Source organism: Colossoma macropomum, unplaced genomic scaffold, assembly GCF_904425465.1.
Source record: "Colossoma macropomum unplaced genomic scaffold, Colossoma_macropomum, whole genome shotgun sequence".
NCBI lineage: Eukaryota > Metazoa > Chordata > Actinopteri > Characiformes > Serrasalmidae > Colossoma > Colossoma macropomum.
The window spans coordinates 25,989,461-26,012,706 of NW_023494790.1; the positions used below are offsets into that span (position 1 = coordinate 25,989,461).

At 38.4% G+C, this 23,246-nt stretch overlaps 1 protein-coding gene across 1 annotated transcript; it reads right to left on the reverse strand.

The window, feature by feature from the left end:
• Positions 1-373: 373 nt before the first annotated feature.
• On the reverse strand, positions 374-1,476 carry LOC118808859 (urotensin-2 receptor). Its single transcript, XM_036571741.1, has one exon. The coding sequence runs from the start codon at positions 1,474-1,476 to the stop codon at positions 409-411; it is 1,068 nt and encodes a 355-aa protein (XP_036427634.1). The 3' UTR covers positions 374-408.
• Positions 1,477-23,246: the final 21,770 nt, after the last annotated feature.

Here is a 23,246-nt window from a genome sequence, read left to right on the forward strand (position 1 = left end):
ATCGCATATACTGTTTTGTTGTCCTGTTGAGTATTTATTGTCTTATGTACTTATTGTTCTGCATATTTATTGCCTGGTGTATTTATTGTATATTCTGCACTCCTGTGTCTCTGCACTCTGTGCAGTCCTGTGTTGCGCAATGTGGCCTGAAGAACATTTCGTGCCAATGTATACGAGTTATATTGAGCAATGATAATAAAGAGCACTTGACTTGTGAAACATTTAACAATGCGGGATTTTGTCACTTAGCCAGACACAAGCACAGACTCGAGCCTGTCTGATAGCTGTAGAGGTCAGGAACATTCGGACGACCCTAACCTTAAGTCTGGCCTACTAAGTGATGAAATACAGCAGAGCGTTTACCTTAGCGCGGGTTCACTTGTTCCTCTACTTCTCTCCATCCTCGCCTCACTGCACTTTCAGCTGCGCCATCACCAGCGTCTCGGAGTTGAACTCGAACTGGTTGCTGGAGGACGCGGACTTCCCCCACGAGTACAAGCTCGGCGGGCGCTTCTTGAAGGACGACGTGTAGCGGTAGAAGCTCTTGTGGCGGTTTTTGAGGTACTCTCTGTAGTTCTTGGTCAGCAGCGTGTAGAGGAAAGGGTTGATGCAGCTGTTGCTGTACGTCAGACACGCCACGAGGTAGTTGATGCAGGTGTGCGTGTGGGAGGCCAGCCTGAGGGGCTGGTGGTACAGCGGCAGGAGCTGCCAGATCCAGAAGGGCAGGAAACACGCCCAGAACACCAGCACGATGGTGAAGATCATGATGAGAACCTTCTGCTTGGGCGAGCGCTTGTTGCCTTTGTTGGCGGCTGAGCTCCTCTGAGACTCCAGGTACGTCCTGGCCAGCCGGGTGTACAGGTAGCCAATGATGAGCCCGGGCGCCATGATGCTCGTGCAGAAGAGGACGGTCAGGTAGATCTTGTACGCCTCGGGCGCCCAGGTTGGCGCGCACATCCGCTTCAGCGCCCCATCCGCGGCCTTTTTGGTGGTCTGGTTGACCATGATGATCATGGGCAGGGTCAGGAGCAGGGACAGGAGCCACACGCCCCACGCCATGGCTTTCCGGTAGCTTTTGGAGCGCTTGACCGTGTCCAGAGGTTTGGTGACGGCCAGGTAGCGCTCCGTGCACATGACCGTGAGGGTGAAGATGCTCGCGTGCATGGTGAGGAGGTCCAGGCTGAGGAGGATGCGGCAGCCCACGTCCCCGAAGTACCAGTCCTTCAGGAAGTACGTGCACACCACGAAGGGGATGGTGGAGAGGTAGAGCAGGTCCGCCAGGGCCAGGTTCATGATGGAGATGTACATGGACGTGGCGAAGCGGATGGAGTGGCACATCACCGCCAGCGTGTACACGTTGCCCGACACGCCGACCACGTAAACGAGCGAGAGCAGCGTGCCGAAAGTCGACGTGATGACCAGCTCGTCCACGGAGCTCGCGCTGGACGGAGCGCCGCCGGACTTGCTCAGATTCATGGCGCTCCGGGCGAAGCGGCTGGCTGCAGGAGCTGGCCCCGTTACCGCCGTGACAGGGGAACTTTTTTCCTTTCCTTTTTTCAGCGACGCGCTGTGGCTCGAGCGCTCTTCGCGGGCTCAAGATACGCGCGCGAGCGTCACCACCGCTGCCTGCGGCTCGTGACGTCACGAGGACGGCTGGCGGCGGTCACCAGTAGCGAAAAGTTGATTTGCACCTGAACAGAATAAACAAAACAAAAACGTGTTGTGCAGATCTTCACTGGTGTTTACATCGCTGGTCATCGTGTGCGTCGCGGCTCGGTTGCGCTGGAGTGAATCCTGAGAACAACACAATGCAGCGTGGACAGGGACGGTGTGTGCGCATGTCGCGAGAAACTTTCAGCATTAAAAACAACGTGAAAATCTTTGCTTTTTTGTCGTTCTCACATTACGGTGAACAGAAGCTCGTCCGGCGGTGGCGCCTCTTTTACGCACGGACGCAGAGGTTATAAATAAACGCCACAGCGTGATATTCTATAAATAGACACACTTATCTGGACAGGTGCTACCTGTATGGTTCCCTTCAAACCCAAAGATCATAGAAAACTGACTTACTGCTGTTTTTTAGAGTCTTTGCTTTGTGTTTTTGCTCTTACTCGGTGCGCACGTCGTTTTCCGCTCTCCATGCGGTACTCAACTAATCACACACGAGTCAGTGAAAATCTTGATATCAGCTGTAATGTCTGTTCACATCATTCAATTCATTAATTAGTCAATATTCTAACAAATTGTAGGAATCAATAAGCTGAAACGATAGGAATTTCCAGTATTGTCCTCATTAAATATATATTTATTATGTATATTACATCTGTACTGTGTGTGTGTGTGTGTGTGTGTGTGTGTACGCCCCTGTACGTGCGTGCTCACGTGTGCGCATGTATTCACTCTGATGCCTGCGTGCCCGAGGGAAATTCAATAAAGCGGGCTGGGATTCATACTGTGTCATTGTAGTGCCGCCTGATAAGTACACAGTAATCCTGCACGCATCTTGGTATGAATGGATTTCTATCAGCAACTGGTGCTATTGACTGAACAGCATCCTCACGCGCTCTGTGATTGCTGATATTGTTAATCTATGGGATGTGTAGTCTCTTTGATTTCGCCCTTTTTCTGGTGCAAAAAAAGTGGAGAAATCAATGTCAATTTGTTTTTAGATATTGGCTCAAAGTAAGCAGGACAACACCGCACTGCACATACAAAACGCTGAGCTTGATATACTAAATTCAATCCTAGACAGAATTTGTTGTCCGAAGTAAAACTAATAAAACTTGAAAAAACCATATACTGTATGACAACATTATGACATGGATTATAGATTTTACTGCTGACAAAGAAGAATTGTGAATATCACACTCAAAAAGATGGTTGTTCAAGGGTTTTTTAGTAAAGAAAATGGTTCTATATAGAACCATGAACACTCAAAGAACCCTTTGATTAAAGGGTTATTTGCATCATGAAATGGTTCTTCAGATTGTTGGAGAATGTGCTGAAGATGGTGTATATAGAACGTTTTTGAAAAGGGTTCTATATAGCACCAAAAAGGGCTCTTATATTGTTACAATGTCAAGCTTGTAACAATAGCAGAAGTCTTTTTGGTGCTATATAGAACTATATGTGCTATATACTATACTATACTATACTATAACTATATGTATTTTCTTAAACTTTTATAATGAACAGACCAATAGAAATGGTCCAAAATTACTGTAAACAGTTTGGCATTGAAAGAGATGGCATTGACAGTGCAACAAGTCTCAGAGACAATGATGGTTTACAGTGGGCAGTAGGTAACCGGTGGTATGTGACAGCTATAAAACAAGAAGATCAGCAATATATATATATATATATACACACATACATACATATAACATGTCTCTGAGGTGCTTGTTTAGGGCGTTGTAACATTTGTTCATTTCTCTTTTATTTCTTTCATAAGTTATCATTTGTTTTTCTGTTTGTTTTGTCTTCTTGTTTGTTTGTACACAGCAATCTGCTCTCAGTTCTCAGTAAATTATACAAATGCTTACAGATGTGAGTCAGCTAATAATACTGCTGTACTGTGTAGTATAGCATGAGCATTTGATCCCTCCTCTTTTGATCAAATCAATAATAAGATTGAAGACACTGGGCTTTAGGACATTTGCTGAATACAGAACCTGATTAAGTCAACGTTGTTTATTTATTTTATTTATTTATTTATCTCATCAGAAAATTTATTTCTGATGAAACTACCAATCATCTGGTTTTAATTGTAGCCAGCCACATTTTAACATTATATATAGAGTTATAGTGTACAGCAATACAGTCTCACTTTCTGATTTGTTAAGGTTTAAAGCAGCGCTAGTTCACACTACATTCAGCTGTGGCTGTGCAAGGTGACTGCATTTATAAACATTTTGTGAATATATGACTCACATATTTAAGATACAATAACAGTTTATATTTAATGTATTTAAAGTATCTGTAGGACTATGTGGTATACTTTTGACTCTATGTTTGCATATGACACCCTTTGTTTACAGCTGTATATTACTGGTATTGGTATTCCAGTGACACAGCAAGCAAAGAACGCGAAATTAAAGGAGGCTTTGCAGAAACAAACGATAGTAATACTATAAGAAACTAAAATTTCTATAGTGCAGTATAATACCTCTGTAATAATCTATTAAATTTTTGCCCAATACATTTCCTATAGTACTGTCTTATAGCAATCTATAATACTTGTGTTGTATCCTGTAGATGTGACTGTAGTGTGTCGTGACATAGTCCACATTTACTATAAGATTCTTATAGGAATTCCTGTGGTGTTACTGTAGAGCAGTGGTCACCAGCCCTGGTCCAACGTGCACCTAACATGATGCTCCTCCCCTTTTACCTGATGCCAATGCATCTGATTCAGCCAATCAAGGACTTCAGAAGAAGCTATTTAGCTGGACCAGGTGTGGCCCTAGTGGTTGGAGCTAGGAAAGTAGATCTCCAGGACCAGGGTTTGTGACCACTGCTATAGGGCTTTTTCACAAAGTACATGGAATGAAGGGGGAGATTTTGATCTCAAGAACGAAAGCTTGAGAACAGTTGAATTACAAGGAGAAGGCAGTTCTGGCATGGGAGCTGATTTTTGATAATGCTTCTGATGATCCTTTATAGAGGTCTAACTCTAACTTCAGTTCACTGAATACTGAGAATCATCACTATTTTGTATGCTCTGTTAGTGATACTGTGTAACTTTTTTGGTGTTTTTTAGTGTTCAAAATAATTTGCAACTGTGGAATGAAAAAATGCTGTAAGGTGTGTCTCTGGAGCTGTCCAAGGTGCTGACTTGTGTTTTGCTCCTGGAAGGACAGCATGCTGTGCTTGAAAATGTAGATAAACAACCACTCTAGATCTGTCACCATCTTTATGTTAGCAGTTGAGTAATCTGCCGATGAGTTATCAGATTTCACAGAATTCACAACAATTAAAAAAATATTTATGCACTTTGTGGTAAAAATGCATGTAAGTGATTGCATCTCTCAGGTTCTGTGTCTTACTGTGAGATTAGTAGAGAATTTAAAATATGTATTATCATCATACAAATTGCAAAATAATCACTGCAATTGGTTTGGTTTTAGTTGATGGTTTTAATGGATGATTTTTGCTTAATTGAGTATGCAAGTATATTTGAGTTGTAACTGAACAGAACCAGCCAGACGCTCACAGTAAAAAACAAGAAATGAGGCTAACAACAAATGTAACAAATAATAACAAGCAACCAGATTTGAAATGGCAAAGACAAAAAGGCAAAGCCAAGAAGTCCAAAAACAAGGTCAGGAAACACGGTCAGTATATTAGTGAGCTTATATACTAAACTAAAACTAGTCATATGACACATCACAGGTGCAACAGGTTAGCATTCAGGTGAACTGAAATGTTGATTGGTGGATTGTGGATCCTGAGTCATGTGATCTCCCAGAAAGTTCTGGGAAATGGAGTCTTTACGATTGTCAGAGCCGGTAGGAGGTGTGACATGAGTAATCATGGCAGCACTAAACTACACTTTGTGTGTTTTACCAAATACTTAAAAAACATTAAAAAACAATTAATCAAGGTTTTAATCAACTCTTCTTTATTTGAGTAGTTTAATCGAGCAATCATGATAGCCTTTTTAATACCTGTAATTTTTTAGCATGTATTTTAACGTATTAACCCAAATTATTGTTGATTAATCTAGAAGGCAGACTAATCTAGACATTTAAATCTTTAGCCCTAATCCACACTTTTTATCTGTAGTTAATTTTTTGTATGATTTTATTTTTTTTTTTACCAGATACTTCAGAACGCATGTAAATTCTGCTTTATTTCCTATTATTTATTGTTTTACTTAGTTTCTTCACTAATATCATTTCATCTGTCAAGACACCGTCTCTGATGATCTGACCTGAGAATGGATCATTCGAAAGGTAACGGTGCTCAAAATACCTTTACGTGTGTCTTGTACATAATGACGTTTATGTGGGTATTATATGCCCCTTTGGCTCACAACATTGTTATCAATGTTGTTCTTTTTAATTGTTGTTTTTCATGGTGTCTGGCTTTAAATGAAAATCTATTCTGCCATTAGATCCAGAGGCACCAGGTGTCCTTGAATGTGAATGTGAATTGCTCTTTCTTTTTGTTTATTTAGGAGGAATCCAACTGAGACAGAGGTTTCATTCCATGGAGTTCTGTTTGCATCATATTAGCATAAAAACAAACATGCAACAGTAAAAGCCACATGTTTAACATTATGTAAAGTAGCAGAATCTTTTTAGGCCATTTTTAATGAGAAGGGGAAGTTATGTAGTATTTACGTAAGTGATTACTCTTGTTCACATTTTAGGTCTATGAAACTGAGAGTGGTGATTGGAAGTAGATTATTGCTTGAACATAGTTTTGTTGTGCTACACCTTACTGTTCAATCAAAGGGAGCAGACTACAGAGGCAGGGTGTAGACTTTGTTACATTCCATTTCCAGCCATTTTAACAAAATACATCTCCATACCAGCAATTCAGATTTTTCTCCTCAGTGCTGCGAGGATATTACTTCCTGAGAACAGGTTGAGGCCTTAACTAGGCCTCCACAGAAATCATTAAAACATCTGCAGAACCAGTTTCACATCATCTCTTAAACCTGTACCCTGCCTGTGGGCTTTCAGACTGATCCTAACTATCTCCCAAAGAGGGCTCCAACATCAGCATTCATACCTTCCATTTATGTATAATTTATATATATTCTGTATGATAAACAGAATGATATAGAGTTACATTACAAACATTGTGGGTAAAGTTCAAATCTGCCGTTTTCCCTTCATGTTCACAAACTGTAATACGTCTGAAATTCAGACTTGATAAGTAAGATACAGATTTCATGGCACGCTTTACGATTGTGATTCTATGGTGCCAAAAGTGTATGTAGCAAATTGAAACGCAAATGTTTTGATCTGAATGAATGAAAAGCACAAAAGGCAAAATGCAAATTTTCACATCTGAAAAATGGACCTAAATGATGTAAGAGCCTCAAATTACTCACATAACTCACTTTTCATAGTTGCACTTTAATAAATTCACATTCCAGAGCTGAGGTACATCTTCAAATCATAGTTCACAAATACGATACGTAAAATCATTTGACTTTAAGCAGCTCTGGGTGAGAGAGGTGGTGCATTTCTGCTTGTTCTCTATGTCATTTGAGTCCACAATCCTGACTACCCTGTAATCTTGTTGACTCTTATGGCCATAGTGAGTCATGATCAGTCAATCATTCCACTGGACAGTAAAAATATGCTCCCAAAGTGACCATAACGCACATGGAAGTCACAATACCTTCCATTTAACACAGCAGTAAGCCAGGACATAATGGTGCTTATAACCAGAAATAGCTTATTGTAACTGTATTTTATTTTGAACAGCACAATCGTGCCTGGGAACAAGCTGTGCTGTTGTGTCTTTGCAAGATTTCCTTGCAGTTTCATTTATTGTAAAAGTACTCTTACTTGACCACAGTTCTTTGTTTATTTTTACTGTATTCTTTACTTTATCGTTTCTCATGTGACTGAATATGTTTACATGTGCAAATAATCCGATATCTGCAGAAAATCTGATTTAGTAAGTAATTCATTCAACACATTTGCAAGCACTCAAGGTAATGAAAAATCTCCAGGTCTACATTAGTTATCTGATTTCTTATGAAATGCACAGTGTGTGCAGCTCTACCATAGCTTTACAGCCCAACAATAAATACACCAAAGAAGAAGCATGAAATGTAAAATCTTAACCTCTTGCTGTTTGTTGTTTTAACACAGAACTGCTGACAAATATTTACGTGTGACGTTTTAAGGTTTAAGTGTTGAATTAGGTCTGTAGAGTTTACTGACTTCCAAGAAGATCTTCTCAGTATTTCATGCACAGACGTCAAAACAGTACTGTACAAAAGTCAGAGAGCACCTGTCATTTAGCTTATTTATTTCATTTAGTTAAAAAAAAACAAAAAACTTATAATCGGAGAAACAGCACTTAAAGCTTTCATCTTTGAGAGAGAGGAGAAAATCAAGATCCACGGGAAATGCTCCAAAATATAATCCCTTTTAAATGAAATTAAAAGTTAAGAACGGTTTTGCTTGTTTTGGCCTTCTCCTGTAAAGTTACTAATGTACAGATCCTTTATTTGGACAGTTTCGATATGTTTTCAGCTGTTTTTTTCTGGCATTGAAACCTGTACTAAAGGGCTGTTATGACTGGAAACAAACTAAATCAAGGGTGGTGTCTGTCTTTGGCATAGTGCTGTACAGCATATATGCGCTGAATTATTGAGCTGCAATCCACGTATCTTTATTGATATTTCTTAAAATCTGATAATGAGTTTAATCTGATATAAGAAGTTGTAGTGTGCTTGTTAACTTGATCACTTGAATAACTGAGTAACTGCTGAAATCAGATAATCAGTGCGTTATTAGTGTGCATGTTAAATGCACTCAGTCACTAGTACAAGCACCAGTGATTTTGCTGAGCAGTATGTCTGAATTTTTCGTTTCAAGCCTCACACACACACACACACACACACACACACACACACACACACAAAACACACACACACACACACACCATTCATATGAGCTACATTTTGTACTTACTTTGCAGTTAAAATTTTAATGCCATTGCATTAAGATGCCGAACAGGAGTTGAATAGTTGCATATAAAAGGAATAAATCAAAGTGTTATTGTTTAATGGAAGGGATTTCAAAGGACCTTTTATATTTTAATTGAGTTAAAGGAATTTTTCACCAAAAAAATCCTGAACCCAAAAATGTAGTCGATCAGCTAAAACATGTTTAGTGTCTGAAGTTTACTTCTTTAATTTTGAATTGGACCTTTGAGGCTAATGTAGCTAACAAGTAAAAGAAATCTACACTGTGGAGAACTGCTGTAAATTTTCATCTGAAACACTACAGTAATCTACTCTTTTCCTTTAATACAGCACATAAACATGCTGCATCCTGGAAGAAACAAGCCTAATGCTTCTTGTCAAACAAGTTAAAATGTTAGATTTTACAGTATCTGTTATTGGCAAAGCATATTAGGAACCAACAATCTCAAGCGCCTAGTTTGCCAGATGTTGCTGGAACTTTCAGTGGGACTGTGTTCTATGATCAGATGAGACCAAAATAGAGCCATCTGGCAACAAAGACCAGAGGTGGGTTTGGTGTGGACACAAAGACAGCCATGCAGAGAAGAACCTCATCTCCAATATGAAATATGGTGGTGGATCTGTGATGTTGTGGTGATGTTTTTCTTCCAAAGGCCCTGGACAACTTGTTTGGATACATAGTGTCGTGCACTCCTTCAAGTACCAGCAAATAGTAAATCAAAACCTGCCTGCTTTAGCCAAGAAGCTTAAATTGGGCCATGCTTGGATCTTCCAGCAGAACAGTGACAAACTTACAGTAAATTACTGGCTACCATTTGCAGTACTTTTACAGTTATGTAAAAATACAGGAGATTACTGTATTTTAATTTCAGTTTATTACTGTAAGTGTACAGCAGAATATAGAAATATTACAGTAAACTTGTCCAGGTGACAGTGAAGTCACAGTATAAAGTTGCTCTTTTAATGCTATTTACTTTTAGTATGGTATAGTAAATTGCTATTAAATTAATACTACTGGTAGCCAGTAATTTACTCTAATTTTAAGCAGAATTTTCACATTATTTTACAAAACTGAGGGTGCATATTAGCTATACATTATATGGGTTGTGTAAAACTGTACAAATGATCATTATTATTTTATAAAACAGTGTCAGTAAATTACTGTACTTTTACAATATTTTAGATTCTAATTATCAGAATCTAAATTACATTTTGATGATTAATGGCTTGTAACATTTGCTGGGATGAAACTTATTTGAAGCTACTTTTTATACATTAACTCAGCTGCTCATTAACTTTTACAGGAAAAGAACTTTTGGGCAAATTTTCTGCCCGGCGAGCCTGTGACTATTTTCAGAATGACTTACAGCAACTTCATTATAATGCACTAACGTACACCACTGTGCTTTAATAATGAAAATACTACATTATTGCTGTTCATTGCTTACTCAGAAAACCACCTTCGTGCATTGTGTTCACATTGCTCTTAGCAGTGCTCTTCCACTTTAGTAAATGTGCTCGTGTTTCTCTGTCAAACAGATGCTTTCATCTGCAGTTGAACTATTTTGTGTGTTTTCAAATGATGGACGTTTATGTTTATTGGCCATAATCACTGGTTTTAATTATACAATCTGTGAAGAATGCATATCCTGAGCTGCAGACACATTTGAGCTGAGGACACACATGCTATGGGGAAACTTGTGGGCAGATGTTTCATTGCAAGAGTGATCAAAAGCTTTTGTGCTGTGAGGCAGGTCTCAGTGGATGTGCTGTTATGTACTCCTCTATCATTCATCTCTCTCACACTTAGCAACATCATTAACATGCAGCTTCCGTCTCCACTCTGAGAGTGGCCCATTAACAGCACACAGCGAGTGTAGGTGTGGACTGCTCACCTTCACTCATTTACATTAAATGTCCTCATTGACTGCCATTCAGAACTTTGCATTCCTCTTATCTGTTGGAATTGTCCTAAACCTTCACTGTGGTGGATTATCAGACGTTTCTATATATTGCTGCTGTTGGGACAAAACCTCGTATCTCGCTCTCCTCTGCTGCGCTCCCTTCACTGGCTTCCTGTAGCTGCACGCATCAGATTTAAAACCCTGATGTTTGCCTACAAAGCCAAAAACGGACCAGCCCCTCCCTACCTGATGGAAATGGTCAAAACTCAAACTGTACCTTGAGCCCTTCGAGCTTCAAGTACAGCTCGGCATCAACACTTTTCCCTGTACTGGCACCCAGGTGGTGGAACGAACTCCCACTGGCTGTCCAAACAGCTGAGTCTCAAACGCAGACTGAAGACACATCTCTTTATACAGCACTTAAGTGAGCACTGAGTTAAGTATTTATTGTAACGTATTGTACTGCAGTTATTGAAATGTATTTGTGTTTAATTTTGTTCCCTTTTCTCTAGCTTTTGTTTCTAGCAGTATCTGAGCTCAGGAATAGCTTTCTCTCTAACCTATTTGAAACTAGCAAAGATACTTTCTCTAGATAGACAAAGCACTTTTTGTAAATCACTCTGGATAAGAGTGTCTGCTAAATGCTGTAAATGTAAATGTATATCTCCACTTTTGGGATTTTTCAGTTTTTGACATAATTTGAAAATGCCTGTTTTCCTATGAAATGGCCAAAAATGATGTGAAAAAAAATCCTGGTTCCATTGACTTACATTAAAATAAAGTAGGTTTTTTTCCTTTTACTGTGAAGTTATCATTTTAGAGCTATGAGGATTTGTCCCGACAACAGCGATATGCTGTTGTCCTTTGCACTTAACTGGCTTGCCATGGCACTTTCTTCTATCAGTTTTCTCAAGATTATCACACGTCACATCACAGTTTCATCATTTCGGACTGCTGCTGCCAAGGCAGGCATTTGACCTACCACTATTTAAAGTACTGGGGCAACGACCCACAGAGCACTGACCAATAGACACAAACAGAGCGAGTCCAACTCATTGACAGAACCAATCAAAATTTCCATTTCACCTGTAGATGGGACATTTCTCAAAGCCCTCTCAGTAAAGCCTTTGTGAGTTGGTGTTCAGTGAAAAAAGCTGCAGCTTACTAATCTGTTAACTAAGCCATCTTTTACAGTGTACTTGTGTCTGTTTCGGTGTGTAAACACTCCACCAGTATTCAGATCTGCACCAAACAACTCATACTGACATGGTGAGCTATTTAGTCTTTTTGGTGGACAAAATGCCTTAAATAAGTATTGAATTTGTGATACAAATTGAAATCGAAAGCCTGATCAGCTCTTTTAGCAACTAATTAGTGATGATCAGAACTTTATATGCAACATATCTTCAGGTATGACTGACTTATTAAACTTTTATTAACTCTAGAGTAATAAACTTCTCCTGTCACCTGACACTGTCTAGAGCCAATAGGGATGCAAATAAAATGTGAAGTTTGGTGCTAACTCAGTAATGTGCATAATAAGGTTTTAACGCAGTGTGTATTGTGCATTATTACTAATGAATAATAATGAATTTTAGTCATTTTCACACATTCAGTTATGTAGTAATACAGGTGATAATGAATACAGCTTAATGAATAGTAAAAAAGCCATTTAGAAACGTCTGATTTGAGCTTCATTGAACAAAGAACAAGATCTCAGTGTATGTCCCACAAAATAAATGTTTTCTATTTAAAAAGCAGTGCATTTTGTTATAGCTATACAAGTGGACAAAATAAGCTTCATCAGGTTTTATTCATTAATTTTAGTAATTCAATAACATCATTTTCAACATGTGTGTGGAGAGTTTACATCAACCTGAATATGAAAATCCCATGATTTTCACAGTGTGAACACAGTTTGTGCACTTGTACGTACTTCACAGCCTCTAGTTACATCAATTGTGGCTGCATGTTCCAGCCAATGAGCCTCATTCACCAACCATTCTTTAGAAGAAATTTCTCAGAATCTACACACACTCAAGAGCTCAAAGGTGAGAATAATTAATTAATAAATAAGAACACATCATGAATCTGATGTAGGCTTCTTCTTAGGACCTTTCTCAAGAACAAACTTAAGAAAAAACTTAGGAAGATACTGGAGAATGAGGTCCAATGAGTTAATATATACATGGTTTTATATATATTCTTGTTCTCATTCATACAACTTGTATGTAAAAAAGAGGTTTTTTGCTTTGCTGTTGCTTTTGTTAGTTTACTGCTTGTTCATTTATCCATAGGACTCTGTCCAGGATGCTGAAGGTATCACTTTAAATGCCATTTAAAAGCTGCATTTAAACATGATGGCTACAGTGAGATGTATGAGTGTGAAGACCTTTTTAAATGTAAAAATGTTTAAAGTTTTTAACCCTTTAATGTTCTGCTCAACAATTTGATAGAGCACATTTTGGGTCACTATATATGCCACAAAGTACCATATTGACCGTTTGGTAGGCGTGAATATTTTAAAAACTGTGGGGTCAAAAAAACAAAAAACACACTAATTTGTTTTTATTATTGCCCCAAACAAATAGAAAAAAACAAATAAAATCCATTGCTTTTTTCTGGTGAGGGCATTTAAGGGTTAAAGTTTTTTTTTTTTCTAGAATCATACATCTAAGCTTAGAACCATTTAGAAATCTTTATTTAGTGAGTCACAACACTTCTTCTTTTTTGCTTATTTTTCTGCCGGATTTTTGTCTACTAACTCGTCCCACAGTTTTCGAGACATTGACATTGTTCCAACTTCAGAATGTTCAGTTTGATCAGAAACAGTGTGCTTGTATACAGCTTTTAGAACGAACGTACGGTTTTCACACAATCATCGTTAGACGATGAATTTTTCCCATAGGAATGAATAGGGTGCAAAAGTTTGTGCACCAAATACAGTGGGGCTGTATGAGATGAGAGAGGTCTGTAATTTTCATCATAGGTACACTTCAACTATGAGAAACAAAATAAGAAAAAAAAATCCAGGAAATCACTTTGTAGGATTTTTAAAGAATTTATTTGTAAATTATGGTGGAAAATAAGTATTTGGTCACCAAGTCAGCAAGATTTCTGGCTCTCACAGACCTGTAACTTCTTCTTTAAGAAGCTCTTCTGTCCTCCACTGGTTACCTGTATTAATGGCACCTGTTTGACCTTGTTATCTGTATAAAAGACACCTGTCCACAGCCTCAAACAGTCAGACTCCAAACTCAACCATGGCCAAGACCAAAGAGCTGTCGAAGGACACCAGGAAGAAAATTGTAGACCTGCACCAGGCTGGGAAGAGTGAATCTACAATAGGCAAGCAGGTTGGTGTTAATAAATCAACTGTGGGAGCAAATGTAAGAAAATGGAAGACATACAAGGCCATTGATAATCTCCCTCTATCTGGGGCCCCACGCAAGATCTCATCCCGTGGGGTCAAAATGATCAAGAGAACGGTGAGCAAAAATCCCAGAACTACACGGAGGGACCTGATGAATGACCTGCAGAGAACTGGGACCAAAGTAACAAAGGCTACCATCAGTAACACACTACGCCGAGAGGGACTCAAATCCTGCAGTGCCAGGCGTGTCCCCCTGCTTAAGCCAGTACATGTCCAGGCCCGTCTGAAGTTTGCCAGAGAGCATATGGATGATCCAGAAGAGGATTGGGAGAAAATCATGTGGTCAGATGAAACCAAAATAGAACTTTTTGGTAAAAACTCAACTCGTCGTGTTTGGAGGAAGAAGAATGCTGAGTTGCATCCCAAGAACACCATACCTACTGTGAAGCATGGGGGTGGAAACATCATGCTTTGGGGCTGTTTTTCTGCAAAGGGGACAGGACGACTGATCCGTGTTAAGGGAAGAATGAACGGGGCCATGTATCGTGAGATTTTAAGACAAAACCTCTTTCCATCAGTGAGAGCATTGAAGATGGAACGTGGCTGGGTCTTCCAGCATGACAATGATCCCAAACACACCGCTCGGGCAACGAAGGAGGGCTCCGTAAAAAGCATTTCAGGGTCCTGGAGTGGCCTAGCCAGTCTCCAGACCTCAACCCCATAGAAAATTTGTGGAGGGAGTTGAAAGTCCGTGTTGCCCAGCAACAGCCCCAACACATCACTGCTCTAGAGGAGATCTGCACGGAGGAATGGGCCAAAGTACCAGCTACAGTGTGTGCAAACCTGGTGAAGACTTACAGGAAACATTTGACCTCTGTCATTGCCAACAAAGGTTATGTTACAAAGTATTGAGTTGAACTTTTGTTATTGACCAAATACTTATTTTCCACCATAATTTACAAATAAATTCTTTAAAAGTCCTACAAAGTGATTTCCTGGATTTTTTTTTCTCATTTTGTCTCTCATAGTTGAAGTGTACCTATGATGAAAATTACAGACCTCTATCATCTTTCTAAGTAGGAGAACTTGCACAATCAGTGTCTGACTAAATACTTTTTTGCCCCACTGTATGTATCATTTCTCTGCCACCACCTCAACCGTGACTCAGGTCATCACTTCACCATGTGCAGCAGAAGCTTGGGATACTGTGAAGCATTTGGAGAGAAGCTATAGCTATAGACCTTGTCCTTTTCAGCTTAAGGACAAACCTTTCAGCTTACTCCTTATAGATCACTCAGTTCACATTGTCATCCTGCACTTATCCTCTGTCACCTTGGCTACTGCAGAGTGCAGTGGATGGCTGGCCCAGCAGACCTATACAATCACACTGATTCAGGAAGCTGAACCTCTAGCATCACAAGAATCAGAAGCATTACATCTAAATAAACATGCTAAATAAATATTTTATTCTCCATTTTGCAAAGTTTGATAGAACAGAATACACATATCAGTATCAGAGTGTCTAACCAGTATCAATAAATGTAATTATTGCACATATAAGCAAAAGTTATTTTGTTGTTTAAAATTGTTTATTTTTACAGTTGCATAAAGTAACGTACAGATATTAATAGTCTAATTTTATGTATTCAGACACTTTTGTTTTTGTCATTTAACATACAGTGCATACATTTACTTGAAATATATACACATAATGTCTTTTGATTTTGCACTTATAAATATGAACCAAAAATATGTATTCATAAGCATAAACAAAGACACATTTAAAAATGAAGCTGATAGAGAAAAAGGAATACTTCAAGCAACAAAAGCAATCAAGGTGAATGAGCTTCCAAAAGTTCTCATTGACAACATTACAGAGTCATAGCAAAGACCTTAAACAACAACTTATAATCCCCAGTCAGATGTGCAATGCAAATCTTGATGAGGAAGGTAAGAGAGAAGGCTGCAGTCTCTTAAAAAGAGCTGGCAGCAGCAGGAACAAAAGTTACACACAACAATAAGCAATGAACTGCTCTATAATCTTTTCATAATCATAATCTTTTTCCTGCATCTACACAAAAAAAAACCCCTGTTAAAAATAAAGCACAGAGATGCTCACCTAAAATTTGCACACAAGCATTTAGATAAATAAAAACTCTTCTGGAGCAGTGTACTCTGGTTTTGCATATGATACCAAGAACACAATACCCACAGCGAGGTACGGAGGTGGGAGCATCAGGATATGGGGCTGCTTCTCTGCAAACAATTCTGGGGCATTACATGTCATTGAAGGAAGCATGAATGGAGCGGGGCATAGGAGTGGAGTATTTAATATCATTGGTAAGGAAACTAAATCTACGGAGAAGACAGACATTTTAACAAGACTCCAAACATACAGGCAAGACTGCTTTCCAAAAAAGAAGGTGAAGGTGCTTACCTGACCCAGACAATCTCCTGACTTGAATCTCTTAACTTAGGGAGGACTTTGAAATTGCAAATCCATCAGAGGAACCCTCATAACCCTTGGGAATTGAAGATGATTTTCCAAGAAGAATTGGCCAAAAATGAACCACAATACTGCAAAAAGCTCATTACTAAGTAGACGTCTTAAACCTGTAGTTATCAACAATGGCTTTGTAACATATATTTATATGTAATATATTTAATAAGAAAAAACAAAAGTGTCTGAAATACCCCCCCACTGTATTCTGAGTATTAATGCGCTTATCGTACTAATATAAGCAATAGGTGTAGCAATAAGTGTTATTGATTTTTGTAATTGATTTATTAGTGTGTTCACTGATTTTATCAATGTAAACAGCTATTATTTATCAGTGCTAACATATGTGTAGTGCATTAAGGGTTAAATGCATGCAACACCCCTGTTTAAAGAGCAACAAATCAACCCACTGATTGTCTGAGTAGTGCAATTAAGTCTCAGTTGGAACAGCATCCTGAAAAAGACTTCCTGAATTAGCTGTTGTAGAATGATGTTGGAGATACGGCAATTTATTTTAAATGGTATACAATAGACAGTGTAATTCAGTGAACTATTTTGGAGTCTTATTAGCCGTGTAGCTCTGCCATAAAAGGCCAGAAAGGCTGTGGTAGATGGATAAGATCAGCTATGACATTAGAAGTTCCTCTTGTGTGACTAGAATTAGTTTATCATTGTTACTGTTTCCCAGGGTCCATTTGCTGCCTTTCGCATTAATCACATTCTGCATGTAGAACCTTAGGCCTAGAATTTCTAGAAATCCAATACCTCATACATGACCTGCGCCATGGTACCCTTAATGCAAATTCATAAATACCAGCATCCTGATGCAGATGATGCCAAGCTATGTTTGATTAAAGGGTTCCTGTGTTCTTCAGGCTGAAGGCAGCACATTACATGTAGAGCACTGAGGAAGTGGTTGAGTCTTTGAAGGATGTAGAGGACAATGAGTATGAGAGATTCACTCAAGTGGCTCACTCATTTCCTGTTCTCTTCTCATCCACATAAAACACTCATTTCACCTTCGTGAGACTGCTTTTGATCTTTCTGTCCTCCTGTGTTCTGAAACAAATGACTCTTCTTGAGCACTACGCCAAAAACGGTTACCTATTTCTTCTTCTTCAAGCACAGGCAATTATGTTTCACAAAATTAGCCACTCTTCCGATAATTATCTTAAGTGAATACTAGCTACATTCTGCATGAAAGAAAAGGACAAAAAATCATGTTTAGTCCACAACAGCAAAACAGCTCATTAAATATTCAATACAGATATTACATGTTTCGACATCTATCATACATTTTATATCATACGAATTACTGAGCTAGTTTATGTAGTTACTAAATAATAAGCTATTTTATAAATTAAGCTGTAACATTTTACTTGAATCCTGCTAAATGACATTGACATAACCGTGCCATACATGTATAATGGCAGACGTCATGTACTGTCAGGAGTTATGACAGAATTTGTTCAGTAATATAACAGTGTCATGTTGCCATTACCAGTAATTGTCATGACATGTTGTAAGGTTTGATGTCACGACAGCTTTTGTCTAGGGGTATAACAATGCAAATTTCACAATACTTATTGTCATTTTTTCATCACAATACAAAACATTTTGGATACATAAATAAAATAAGAAAGGATAATTAATTTTAAGTATAAGTAATAAGTAATTTTTAAAGTATAAGTAATTTTCATAAGACATAAAATAACTAAAAAAGTATATAAACATAAGTATATAAAAGTTCAATATGTATATTAAACTATAAGGCTACATCCCAATTTTAAATGAACTGAGCATTACAAGTTCATTCACAATCTGATCTTGTGTTTGTACATAAAGTGTGACTCTACCTTCTGGCTGAAATGACTGTGAGAGCGAATTTTCTAACATGGCTCAGTCACTACCAACCTAGTAGTGGTGCAAATCGTAAGCTATAGACATCACTGTCGAGAGGGTTATTTGTTTCACCTGTTCAACATCAATACTTAGCAGCTGCTTGAATCCTGTGTTTTTTCCACAAGGCTGAAGCTTCAATTTCACCAGCTTATCAAAACGTTCCATTCCACCTTAAATGGAGCAGAAGTAACATGGAAAGTAATGGAAACTTCGAATAAGAAGCTGGCTAACTTTAGCTTCTCATTTTCTCTTCGTTCTAGTAACTGACACATATGGTTGATGTCTTCATAAATGAGTTCTCATATTTGAGGTATTGGCATTAGCATGGGTATTTGATCCATGCGTTCAGTAACATCAGCACACTGTCACCATTTGGTCTATCACTCTTTGCCCATCCTTATTGTATTCGACTGGGAAACTGAAGGGTTCCTTAACAGGCCATGAAATAAAGGATGACTTGCTCTCTTCACTCCCCATTTCAAACAGCTTGGCTTATCAAAGTTGGCTAACCAAACCAGTTTATTCCAGGTCCAAGAACTGCGCAGTGGAGTTATTTGGGAGGAGTTTTTACTTTTTGGTTATCACTTTTGGGAATATCATATACTGTGTTAAATAGAACAATAGTAAATATTCCCAATATCATGCATTTTATAGCATGAAACCTAACTGTATTCATTCAACAGCACATATCATTTCGCATCGCCTGTTGTGAAAAAAGGAATATTAACACGTATATTGTTACACTCATGTCCAGGAATGGGGGAGTAGCTAAGTAGCGTGCTACTTTTTGTAGCTAACTATAAATTTTTGTAGCTAATAGCTGTAGCCACTACAGTTTTATGAAATGTAGCTAATAGCTGTAGTGCCTACAAATTTTTGTGTAGCTATAGTGATAATTTTCGCTACAGGCTTCAGTCAATCCGCGCAAACTGTGAACCATAGAGCGTGGTCGTTAACTGGGCTGGTGGCGATCCTGTCTGAGCCATGCACAGTTCAAGCAAACAGGCATGCGCAGGACCCACGTGCTGATCACCCCTTACTAGTAAGCTTAGCTCAGGGGTCGCAACCGAAATGTTAAGAAGAGCCATTTTGTCCTTTCAAAAAAAATCAAAACCACCTTTGGGAGCCACAACAGTTTATGTTCGTTTTACCATCTTGGCTGTAAGTATGTCTCAGTGTGCGCTGATAGTACAGGTTAAAAATATAAACGCAAAACTGACTTTGCTCTGCTTTAAGCTTTAGCGCATCTATAGCCGCTTTTCTCCCACCTCATTCACCTCACTCACTCAATTTTCGGTGAGTTTCTTGTAAAATGTCTCTCAATGTTCGACTTTTTACAAGACTGAAGTCGCGAGACTTCAGCTTCGCGAGTTGTTGCAGATTAAATGTATCAGGAAACCAGCTGAGTGATTATAAATGCAAATAATTCCATTCATTTCCAAATGATCAATGTTTGTCTTAATTCTTCCTCTTTGCCTTTTCGTTATCTGCATTGCTGTGTGACCAGCAGTCTGTGAGTCAGTCTTCAGCGTTAAAGGTTGGTGAATTATCAGTTATGTGTTAACTGCAGCATTTAAGACCATTTATTTTGAAAACTGTATTGGATCTGTGTGTTATAATGATTTTACAGCAAAGGAGGATTATGATATTTTACCTGAAAATCTAGTTCTGCTGTGGAGCCGCAACAGCTCTGCAGCAGTGGAGAGATTATTCAGCTGCGCAGGCCTGATTCTCACCCCAAACAGAGCCAGGGTCCCTGATGAGGATTTTGAGGCTAAAGTGTTGCTGAAGTTTAACAAAGGACTCTGAATGTCTTGTCTGTACATCTTGCTGAAATGTTTAAATTGGAGCAGTTTTATTTCAACAGTTGACAATGCAACATTGTTTGATTTGTATACAGTTATTTTTGTTGATTATTGTTAGGAAAGACTTTTCCTTTACTTAGTCTCAATTTTTGTTGGTTATCACGCCTTTAGTTGTGTAAGTTTGATTGTTGGTTACACTTTTTGGTGATCTTTTTGTATATTTGCAGCTTTTCAGTTGTATGTTTCTTTCTGGCACATGATTAAATGCAGTGTCTTGTTCAAACTATCAGTTGGGCTTGTTTGGTGTCAGGTGGAGATTCACAAACATTCTGACAATCGCGCTTTGAAAGTAGCTAAAAAGTAGTGCACTACTTTTCAAAAAGTAGCTAAAAAGTAGCCACTACTTGTTCTGGAAAAGTAGCTAAATTGTAGCTAGCTACAAATTTTGGGAAAGTAGCTACAAAGTAGCTAACTACTAATTTTTCAGTAAAAAGCTATCCCAACCCTGCTTATATCACATGCTAATTTTTGCTAAGTGTACTCTAATTAGCTTTCAAGACATCAAACATTTTAACATCTGTCATGACAATTGCTGGTAATGGTAATATTCATGGGTCGTAGATTTGCATATGGATGGTAGGGACATGTCCCTACCAATATTTTGGGAGGGCAGAACTGTCCCTACCAATATTTGTGTGAAATCATTTATCTTTGAAGTCATATTAGATAATTCCAATGTGCCCTCCCAGAGGCTGCATCTCTAAGATGACCAGTTTAGGCATGATAGCCTTTGACTGGCTCAAAGTAAGAGGGCTATCTGAAGACTCATGTCACAGAGGTTGTTGTGTCCATACCAACGTTGAGACAAAACCTACACCCTTGGTAACATGACACTATTTATTACTAGACATAATTTCTCATAACAACTCATTTTTTTTTCATCTCACACATTTATGGCATTGTTATGTCAACATTATGCAGCAGAGTTCAAGTAAAATGTTGCCTAATACCTAGGATTTTAAGGAATTAAAATAAAGGTGCCAAGAAGGGTTCATTGAAGTGATGCCATAGTAAAAACTCTTTTGGTTCCCTAAATCAATGGATGAGCCATTTTTATAATTGAAATGTGCAAATGTGAAGAACCTTTTCAAAGTTTACAGAACCTGCACACAAAGCAAATGTTCTTTTCCAATTAAAGTTTGTCCTAAAACCATACAAGCAAGTCAAGAACCATTTAGTTACCTTCATTTTTAAGAGTTTAGGAAATGGGAAAACCACTCAGTGACACTTCAAGGTCTGTTTATAGAGTCCAGTCCAGGCTGGAGGTGCTTGACTTTTGAAGATATCAGCACATAAGAGATATGAGGACTCCTATCTTTCTACCCACTGATAACTGTTCAGAGATATAAAGTACTCAGGGCAACTTTAAGTAGAAGGCCCACAAACCTGGGGGTCTTGCTACTGATGCCCAAGAAATGATTTTCAGTTGAAGTGACTTTTCCTTTTTTTTGGACTGAAATTAGGCTGGCACAATGAAAGGAGACAAAAATAGGTGTAGTATTTGAATCTGCAACTTCAATAGTTGCGTCGGTGCTTTCAGCAAAAGAGAACATAACACAGACAAACTTTAACAAACTTCATAGGTGCTGCATTTTAGAACTGCGAGTTGCTCACAGGTTTCCACGATAAGAGTATTCTCTGCAATACAATCTCTAAAACCCGCCTGGAAAACTCCTGCTTCAACTTTCACTGACATGATGCAATCTGACAAGTGGACAAGACGTTCTGAGTTTGTCTTGGGTTCTTTGGTGAGATTATTGCAATATTGTTCACAGAAAAGAGAATAAAAGAAAGAAAAAAAAACATTAAAGCCTTCATCAAACACTGTCATGGTGTCGTGTTGAGTTTTGTTGTGTGCCAAGAGGACACGGTTCACCTTGACTCAGTCAAGACTTTCATTTAGACACTTAAAAGACTGTCAGCTCTCAAAGATTTTTATGCGCAGTTAATGTGAGCAGGTGATTTTTTTCAAAGAATTAATTCTTCAGGGATTATAATGCACATCTGCTTAAATTATTTTGAGTATTTTGAGAATTGTATTTGACAGATCTGATCAGATTTCTTTTCTTTCATCTGTGCATTTGCAAAATGCATTGTGGAAAATGCAAATATGAAAAACAAAGATAATAGACACATTTTATATGATTTAAAAGGTCACATATTACATTATATGTCCAAAGGTCTGTGGACACTTGCTAATCAAAATGTTGAAATCAAGGGAATTCATAGGGAGTCGCCCCCCTTTGCTGCAATAACAGCCTCTACTCTTCTTATATAGCCCTACGGTAGATGTTGGAGCATTGAGTATTTGATTGAATTCAGCTACAAGAGCATCAGTGAGGTCAAGTATTGATGTTGGATGTTTAGTTCTGGGTCACAAATGTCACTCCAAGACATCCCGAAGGTACTTGATGGAGCTTCATCAATTCTTCCAATCGGTCCACTGCAGTTCCACTGCTTCTCAGCCCAATGCTTGTAGGTGTTACACCCCTGATTATAAAATACAATTGCTTTTTATAGTTTATATCATATTTTATACATGTACATTTGTGTTTTGAGTAGTAATTTGTCAATATGTAGAAGTGTGTTCTCTGTAGAGGATGTGTACTTTTTGAGTTTTTCAATTTAAAAAGTCAACAAAAATCTGAGCAGAGGCACCCAAACATTTGCATACAAGTGTATATGCAATTTAAATAGCTCACACTTTGTATTACAGACAGAAACACCTCACTACTTTTTTCTGTTCATTTTTATGTATGCCAGCTTCCTTTTTTACCACAAGAATATTGACTATTCTATGATGAATGGACCATAGACATTGTCCATGTCTATGGACAATGAAATACTGTTACATTGCTGTATAAATTGAAGTGAACTGCTACTGGCTGCTGCTGGATCTGAGAGAGTCTGACTGCTGATGTCACAATATAAATTAAGGACATAAAATTCCTAAGAACATTTTTTCCTTGTCTTATAAACTGTCATAAAAAAGGCATTGTACAAGTGTGTTTTTGTTCATCAACGT

What these genes read in the sequence shown, in the direction of transcription:
- LOC118808859 (XM_036571741.1), bottom strand. Translation starts at nt 1,476, where the DNA reads ATGAATCTGAGCAAGTCCGGCGGCGCTCCGTCCAGCGCGAGCTCCGTG.